This window comes from Strongylocentrotus purpuratus, unplaced genomic scaffold, assembly GCF_000002235.5.
Source record: "Strongylocentrotus purpuratus isolate Spur 01 unplaced genomic scaffold, Spur_5.0 spur5_scaffold_1, whole genome shotgun sequence".
Taxonomy (NCBI): Eukaryota; Metazoa; Echinodermata; class Echinoidea; order Camarodonta; family Strongylocentrotidae; genus Strongylocentrotus; species Strongylocentrotus purpuratus.
The window spans coordinates 28711812-28721670 of record NW_022145594.1 but is presented as its reverse complement, the minus strand read 5'-3'; the positions used below and the strand labels follow the sequence as shown (position 1 = coordinate 28721670).

At 33.9% G+C, this 9859-nt stretch overlaps 2 protein-coding genes across 2 annotated transcripts; one reads left to right on the top strand and one right to left on the bottom strand.

The window, feature by feature from the left end:
• Positions 1-6053: 6053 nt before the first annotated feature.
• LOC115921314 (SID1 transmembrane family member 1-like) lies at positions 6054-8489 on the bottom strand. Its single transcript, XM_030978670.1, has 4 exons — positions 8331-8489; positions 7624-7728; positions 6514-6627; positions 6054-6116 (listed from the first exon to the last, which is right to left on the bottom strand). The coding sequence occupies exons 1-4, from the start codon at positions 8487-8489 to the stop codon at positions 6054-6056; spliced, it is 441 nt and encodes a 146-aa protein (XP_030834530.1).
• A 2-nt stretch (positions 8490-8491) lies between these two features.
• On the top strand, positions 8492-9118 carry LOC115921313 (putative protein TPRXL; the record flags this gene model as incomplete). The annotated part of the gene is given in 1 exon segment (XM_030978669.1): positions 8492-9118. A coding segment is annotated over 1 exon segment (627 nt), but the record flags the coding sequence as incomplete, so codon positions are not given.
• Between the last annotated feature and the right edge of the window lie 741 nt (positions 9119-9859).

The following is a 9859-nucleotide window of genomic DNA, read 5'->3' as shown; positions in this document are numbered from 1 at the left end:
TATTTCGGGCGGCGAGTGAAAAGTGAGCAGGCTCTGCCCAAATTTTAACTCCGCGCTAAAACTTCAGCGGCGACCGAGCGATGTCCTAAAAACGAGCGTTGCCTGGGCGGCCGCCGCTCGGTGGCTGGGCAGCCGCCGGGCAGAATTGGTTAAAAACTCGCCGCTCCGCTGGGTAATGTGACCATAGCATAATGTAGGGACAATAAACTATATATATTACGTGATTACATAAATGGTCACATTGATAAAATAAAAGCACATCTTCACTTGTAACATTTTTTTCCCTCTGTAAATTTTTATTCAAAAATAGGAACAAAATGGTTGGCAAAACTTAACTTAGGACAAAACCAATGATTAGGAGAGTTTGGCCAACCCCGTTCGAGTGGGGCACATTAAGGCGAAATACTGCTTTGTTTGGCAAGCACAAAACAAAAGAGTACACGCCTTGTTCTCTATGAACATGACGGACAAAGAAAGCGGACGAAATATACAGTTCCTCAGGGAGACAAAGAAACATCCCTTCACTGCTATTATGTAAAAATGTGTAGAACAGGTGTCACATGCATATTCACCTGTTTTACTCAATTTTACATAATAGCAGTGAAGGGAAATTCCTTTGTCTACCTGAGGAACTGTATATTTTGTCCTCTTTCTTTGTCCGTCACGTTCATAGTGGTTGTGACCAAGTGTAACCAAGTTAGCCAAACTCTGTGTATAGATGGCTCTGATTTGAGACATGGAACAGCTCCATCTGTTGCACAAATGCAGCAGAAAAGAATACACGTCCAGTATATTCGTGAGTATGGTAAGAGTGTTTAGGCCTTTAACATTTGGAATGCTTAATTACACATCATACAACCTTCTACAGAGAATTACAGTAAACATATTCATGTTCCCAGCTTATCACCACTTAAATCTAAAAGTATTTCCTACACCATGATAAATCACTACACTTGTACCCCATTGTTACATACATGTACATTTCTGTTAACTATGTAATGGTCAATTCCTAGCAATACAGGATGACATTTTAAGAGATTTTTTTAATTTAGAGAGAAGAATATTATGATCCTATTTATTTAAAAAAAGTAAAAATATTATTATTATATATTTTTTTATAACAGTTAAGTTTCATATCAACCATTCATGAAATGTATATTGAAAACAATGTATTTTAAATAGATTTCTGATGGAATGACTGAAACTTTCCTTATACAAAATCATGGAACTGTCAAAGTATATCAAATTCAATATTTCTTAAAATTGATAAAAGGTTGATAGGAAACTCAAAAGCTGTGAAAGTACCTCATATTAGTTTTTATAATCTATTATTGATGTGTAGATTCTCATTAAAATGTATGTGATATTCTTTATAAAAAATAGAAAATTCTCTACAAGTGTTCGGTAATGCTTGTAATTGACCTGTTAGTCCAATATATACAATTATTGAAGAAGAAAAAAATGTAACCGTTACATTAAAATTGATACAATTGATACTTAATGATCCAATACATATGTAAAGATATAGAGTACTGAAGTTATAGAAGAATCACAGGTACAAACTGCACTAAATATATACACATATTCCTATAATATGATATTTAAAAAAATATCATTTAAATTTTTTTTATACAGGTAATCTAATCATAAAGGTAAAAAATATAATCATAAAGGTAAAAAATCTAATCATAAAGGTAAAAAATCTAATCATTAAGGTAAGAAATCTAATCATAAAGGTAAGAAATGTAATCATAAAGGTAAAAAATCTAATCATAAAGGTAAAAAATCTAATCATAAAGGTAAGAAATCTAATCATAAAGGTAAAAAATCTAATTATAAAGGTAAGAAATCTAATCATAATGGTAAAAAATCTAATCATAATGGTAAAAAATCTAATCATAAAGGTAAGAAATCTAATCATAAAGGTAAAAAATCTAATCATAAAGGTAAGAAATCTAATCATAAAATTTAACCGTTACATTACAATTGATGCAATTGATACTTATTGATCCAATACATATGTAAAGATATAGAGTACTGAAGTTATAGAAGAATCACAAGTACTAACTGCACTATATCCCTATCATATGATATTTAAACAAAAATCATTGAGAAAGATTTTATACAGGTAAAACTTATCCTAAAGGTTTAAAAACATATAATTGTATATAGATCTGCTAATTCCTTAAAGCGATACAGGATTGATTTTACTATTAATAGCGGCACATTAGTATTATTTTGAGAACCATTGAGCTCTAAGCTCCTATAAAGGACTACAGAAATTATGGAAGAATCACAAGTACTAACTGCACTAATATACACATATCCCTATGAAATAATATTTAAAAAAAAATCATTGAGAAAGATTTTATACAGGTAATCTAATCATAAAGGTAAGACAAATAATTGTACATAGATCTGCTATTTCCTCAAACCAATAAATGATTGATGTTACTGTCATAGGCACATTAGTATTATTTTGAGAACAATTGAGCTCGAAGTTCCTATAAATGTATATTACACACTAATATCGCTTACAATGATATAGCTCAATATACAGTGTATTTTCAGTGCATGAGAAACATCATAATTATCTTTGAAAGGAATAGGCAGAACATTTCTGACCTACTAGTTTTTCACCAGTCGAGTCTTTTTGATTCACGAGATATCTAAAATCTAAACTTCTAAAACCTTTGAATCAGAAGAATGTACAGTGTATTAATTTTCCTGATTATAGTTTTCCTAATTGTTGTTATTCACTCCCATGATTGTGAAAACAAAAACACCCCCTCCCCCTCCAAATTAAAAAAAAATGGATAAATAGATATTTATAATAACAATTCGATAATGATATTAAATTAAACAAAACAAATTAAAAATAAATTTAATTGAACTAAAATTACAAAATGAATAAGGAAATGAATATCATTCATAATAAAAATATCAATACAAAATCGACATGAAACAAGTGTTGTACTGGAAAATGATGCATGTTACATTACATTAACCGAAAATCATAACACTGACTGCAAACATGTACATGTACATACCCCTCATGTAAATCGCACAAAATTAAATATAACAATCGTGTGTACATACTTTCATGTACCTCTAGCATTATTACTTCAATAATCCAAATCTCTACACTGAAAAACTATTGACAGCTCTAAAACAAGATGCACAGTAAATGTTGGAAACATGCACGGTAAACAAAGATAATGGCATTGGCAGATTATATTTGTTTGATCAGGGGGGTGTTTCACAAAACTTGACATCAGTGACAAATGACAGTTGTTGTTATAAGCTACTGAAATCCTTGCTTCTGATTGGTTATCAGCAGATTTGTCACTGATATTTGTCATTTGTCATTGAAAAAAGGCTTTGAGACACGGGTGCCTGTTCTTTATTTAAAGTTGAAAATATCTACAGCCAACACCACACTAAACCACCTTTCTGCGAACTGATTTTCAAAGAGATGGCAATTATATAATATAAAGAGATCTAAACAAACATTATCTTCCTGATGTACAGCAGGCTCTCAATAATGATGAGTACACTATGAACTGGAATTTCATAAGCCGAATGGGCTTCAAATCTTAAACAATAGCTTTCACGGCCGGAATGAACAAAACTCACTTTTTAAGAAATTCCGTAATAAGTATATAAAGATCAATATAACATAAATTTGATGAATGGTTGATAGGCAACTCGAGTGCCATAAAAGTTCCTTATATTAGTTCTTACATCATGAATTTAATGATTCTTATTAAAATATTTATGTTATTCTTCATTAAAAAAAGAAAATTCTCTAGAAATGTACCGTAACGTTTGGAATAGACCCGATAGTCTCCTATATTATACAAGTATTGAAGCAAACACAGTGTAACCCTTCTATTCCAATTGATACAATTAACCCAATACACATGTAAAGATATAGAGTACTGACGTTATGGAAGAATCAAGTCATAATTGCATAAATTCTTTATAATGCAGAATGAAATTCGTTGATATAATTGATGCCATCTTTTGACTTTTAACATCTATAGGACATTGTAGCATAAAAAACACAATAATTAATTGCATCTTTTTGCCAAAAAACAACCTATATACACTGTACGTATTATAAGGTGATAATGCTCTTGAATAATTGGAAAACCCCTCACATGCAAACATGTACATTAGTTACTAATAATTGAAAAAAGCATTTTAAATTATCTTTCCAATATTCAACTCTTTGAATTAAAAAAAATCATAAACAAGCCGATAAGCCCCTCCTTCTCTCTAAACATTCACTACATATATACATATGTACAATGTAACATGATATATTTCTTTAATTGATCCGATACACTTGTAAAGATGATTATAGAGTTCTGAAGCTACGGAAGAATCAACAGTCAAAAATACATGAATTGCTTTATAACGCATAACGATGTACTGTGAACATCCATAGATACATTGTAGCATCAACAAATAATAATTAAATGGATCTTTTTGCAAGAAAAAACACACCTATACACTGTACGTATATAAAGTGATAATGCTCTTGAATACATAGAAAAGGCCCTCACAATGCAAAAACAATTCAAATCACCTTCCCTATATCCAACTCTTGAATTAAAAAAAACATAAACACACCCTCGAAGTAATTTAGCTCCTCTAGCTTCTTTCTAAATATTCACTATATATATATATACATAATATATCCCAATAACATGATATATTTTTTTTTTTCAGTGAAAAAGATTTTATACAGATAAAACTTATCTTAAAGGTTTAAAAACATATAATTGTACATAGATCTGCTATTTGTTCAAAGAAATAAATGATTGATTTCACTATTAATAGCGGCACATAAGTATTATTTTGTTTTGAGAACCATTGAGCTCGAAGTTCCTATGAATGTACATTTCACATCGATAACTTTTACAATGATATAGTCAATATACAGTGTATTTCCAGTGCATGAGAAACATCATATCTCTAAGAGAAATTGGCAGAACACTTTCACCGACTAGTTTTTCGCTTGTCGAGTATTGTTGATTCACGAGACATCTAAAATCTAAACTTCTAAAACCTTTGAATCAGGAGAATGTACAGTGTATTAGTTTTCCTAATTAACGTTTTCAACCTTTTATTGTCATTCACTCCCATTGTGAAAACAGCATTTCAGAGGATCTATAGTGTTCTTAGTTTAGCTGGGGCCAAAAGTTCCTCATCCTAATGACAAGCATTTCAGAATATTTAGAGTGTTCTTCTACTAATGAGGACTGCATCACAGGTACCCAACATTGGGCGTGGCTCTGATAGGTGAAACCTGATGGCTCGACCCTCTTACAAAGCATCTTGGATGGTTAAAAGGGTTTTTAATAATATAATAATATAATAATAGTCCACTACAAATTTTATTAAACCGAAACGGAAATTCTTTTTGCCCAATTTATCGTGAGCCCGGCAGCCACTGAGCAGCGCCAGATTGACGTTGCTCTATCCCTTATTGATGAACGCCAAACAAGGTAGCAACAATCTTACATGGGATCTTGTATGGTTGTAAGTGTTTTCATACCAATCTATAATTGCGTCACTGCCATCCATCTGCGGGCACGGCTCTGGTACCTGGAGCAAGGTGACTTGGATCCTTTTGTAAATGGTCCCAAAATTAATGTTCAAAGGAATCGTATACCCATCTGAACCCAATCAGAGCTGCATCACTTTATCTATCGGTGGATGAGGCTCTGGAAGCTATAAAGTTAAAGATAGATGGCTCAGGTCCTATTTATTAACCGTCTCAAAAGATTCTATTATATGATAATTACAACATGTATTATTTTATGATTATTTGATATTAATTGTTTAGTTAATTAGAATCAGTAATCAATATGAAGATTGCTATAAAGAGTATTGATTTATTATATTCTTGTATGTATTATTAATGTGTAAACTGAATTGTATAAGTATCGGGACTTTTTTTATTCAGTATGTTTTTATTTACAATAAACCAGAATTGAATTGCATGGGGACCGCGTCTTTAGGTGTGGCTTTGGTAGCTGGAGTTAGAAGACCGGGATATCTGTTTGACGGGTCTGGTCCAGGTTATCATCGAGGAGAAGTAAATACTGTGAGAGAGAATTAAAGAGAAGGATAAGAAAAACAATAAGTTACTTGGTCGACATGAAGAACAAAATGTGAGTAATTGGTGTCCCAAGTGTTTAGACAATAAATCTCTTCACATAAATTTCGACAGAGCTCTTAATGCTCTTGTTGCCACCTTTGCACAACACATTGTACCTTGAGCGTCAGAGTGCATGAATTGACTACAGGCTTCAGCTACCATTTTCTATAAATCAACATTCTTTAAGACTAGACTTTCTCTTGTTTACCCATACTTTAAGGAACCTCTAGTTGTAATGAGTCAATATCATTTCAGAGCTTGGAATCTCCTCTTTTAGAATAAGACCTAAAGTGAAAGATATTCAAATCTCAAGCGTAGTTATAATTAGGGAGCATACTCACAACGAAGGAGACAAAGAGGGCGAACGCTGAGATTAAATGCCAGATGTCGTGCGCATCATAGAAGCCCATGATTGAACAGTCAGCGTTCATTTCTCTGGATCGAGCCGCCGAGTCCTGCAAGATCAGGCGGCGGGGAGGGGGGGGGGGGGGTGAACAAATGTATTCCTAGTTATCATACATGACTAATAGCACGGTGTCTATATAGAAGAGTATGTACATGTTTCATTATGTTTGAGCATTATTCTCATCTGCAGCTTTGCGTCTTTAACTACCTTTAAATCACAATATCGAAATCTTACTATTTCAAATATGCTTTCTAATGTCATTTAAAGATAAGTTGAGTTCGTTCTGGTCATGCACTTGCATTGTGAAAGAAACGGTGTGGAATCGATCAAAAAAGGTTGATCATCTTATTCATCTAGCATAAGCATAAGTATTGGTGTGTACTGCAAGGTTCTGGAATCATCAAAATTGATCGGAGAAAATTGGTCATGTAGAATACACTTTTTTTTACTGCAAGGTTCTGGAATCATCAAAAATTAATTTGGCATACAAATGAGGCCCTCGTTTTTAAAGCTGTTACATGTCATATTATTTAGAATATGAAGGCATTTAAAGAGCCAAGCTTTTCAGGGAACATTTTTCGACTGATGTTCTTCCACACTTGCATACTAACAATGAACACGCTCACACATTATTTTTTCACTTCTCCCTAGAACTCAACCTTCTCTATAAACTTGATCAATTATTGTATTTCATCATAATTTAAACTAGATTACTGTACTTTGTCATAATTTGCTTTCATTTCACTATCACTGATGTTGATAAAGTGTAATGATTAATCTTGTTCTTAATTTTGTATTACTTTAGTTCATAAATTAGGAGCTAACTGTAATTTTAACCAGGTAAAATAACCACCACCACCAATATTAAAATGCATTCCTATCTGGAACTCTAGACCATAAACTATCCCAAACCTTCTTTCTATGCCTAGAACCGTACACGCATACTAACACCCACTCCCAACCCTAACCATACATCTCGATGAAAGCGCAATCATCGCCGCAGCATTTTTTGTTACAGGAGAAAAAGTTGAATCTCCGATCGTACCTGCCAACCACTGTTCGTTTTCAAGAAGAAGCTCACAGCTGTGCCCCAAAGGAAGATCGTCAGTCCCAATAGCAAAAAAGACAGAACATTCTCTCCACGCATACCCTGTAAGAAAAAAAATTGTTAAGTCAATTTATCCAGTTTATCCCGAAAGCCCTGTTTGTTGAAAGAAAATGGTCTCGCCGTTTAATACATGTACATATTGTGAATGCACATCTTGCTCAATTTCCAAAATGCTTTGAAAGCACAATGGGGTATGATATCATAATTTGATATGCCCCATACAAAAAACAAAAAACAATTATCAATTTAATTCAACTTCATGGTATCAAATGCATGTGAAGGAGATCAAGGTGGTCAGAGAGCAAGAGAGAGAGATTTTTTTTTAAAGATAGGAAATCGTGAGAGAGTGAGAGGGAGACAGATAACACAAATGAGAGCGACAGTGAGAAAAGAGAATATGTGTGTGAGAGAGAGATATACAGAGAGAGAGAGAGAGAGAGAGGGGGGAGAGAGAGGTATAAAAGAGTGACAGTGAGAAACAGGAAAATAGACATATAAATGCAAAGAAGAATACAAAATAATACAGAGGCAGAAAAGGAAAATAGCGTAGATGAAGTTTGATAGAGAAAGAGAAACAATAAAGGGAAGAAACATGGGAGGACAAAAGATAACAGCTTCATACAACTTTATACATTATTACTCACCTTCATAAAGAGGTAGAACAACAGGTAAAACACCATGTTTACTATCATAATAAACAGGAGGTAGGTAGCGAAGTCTAAAGGTCTAAAGGCGATGCCAATAGCGCCCCTGTAAACAAATGAATAAGTGTATTCAATGAAAAGAACATGTGTGATCTTCATAATCATCATCATCACTAACATCATAATCATCATCATCATCACCATCACCACCATCACCATCATCATCATCATCACCATCATCATCATCATCACCATCATCATCACCATCACCATCACCATCATCATCATCATCACCATCACCATCATCATCATCACCATCATCACCACCATCACCATCATCATCATCATCACCATCATCATCATCATCATCACCATCATCACCACCATCACCATCATCACCACCATCATCATCATCATCACCATTATCATCACCATCACCATCATCATCATCATCACCATCATCATCATCATCACCATCACCATCATCATCATCACCATCATCATCATCACCATCACCATCATCATCATCACCATCATCATCATCACCATCACCATCATCATCACCATCATCATCATCATCATCATCATCACCATCACCATCATCATCATCACCATCATCACCACCATCACCATCATCATCATCATCACCATCATCATCATCATCATCACCATCATCATCACCATCACCATCATCATCATCATCACCATCACCATCATCATCATCATCATCACCATCATCATCATCATCACCATCATCATCACCATCATCATCATCATCATCACCATCATCATCATCATCATCACCATCATCATCATCATCACCAACACCAAGATCACCATTATCAAAATAATCTTCACAATCATCATCACCACCACCGTCATGATCATCTTGTCATCATCATCATCTCGTCATCATCATCCTCATCACCACCATCCTCATTTTCATATTCTCCTCCTCCTCCCCCGTCTTCTTATTACCATGAACCGGTGCCTTATTAATACTGATAATAATCATCAGTCACAATCCTTTGCATCAACACTGGTGTTCATTGCCCACTGCGTAAAGAATGCTGTATTAGCGTATTTGAGTGAACATTTATCATAATTTGTTCATAATCTTAGATAATACAGAACACATGGCCTTTTCTTACCCAAAAGGATTTCAATTTTTGTTTAAAGGCTTGTTCAGATATGGCACAGTTAATCACTGCAAAAACGCCGCCACTTCTTTTTAAAAAGTGTTTAAAATGGGAACTGCGCCCAACGAAGGACTTGCACATTTTCGCTGACTTCTGTATTACGAGAAACAGAGATGTGATGTGTATTGCACTTAAAGATAAAGTTGAGTTCTGGTCATGCGATTGCATTGTGAAAGAAACGGTGTGGAATCGATCAAAAAAGGTTGATCATCTTATTCATCTAGCATAAGCATAAGTATTGGTGTGTACTGCAAGGTTCTGGAATCATCAAAATGATAAGAAATTTGGCCTAGTCTTGGTAAAGTTACAAGCACTGCCTATACACAGAAA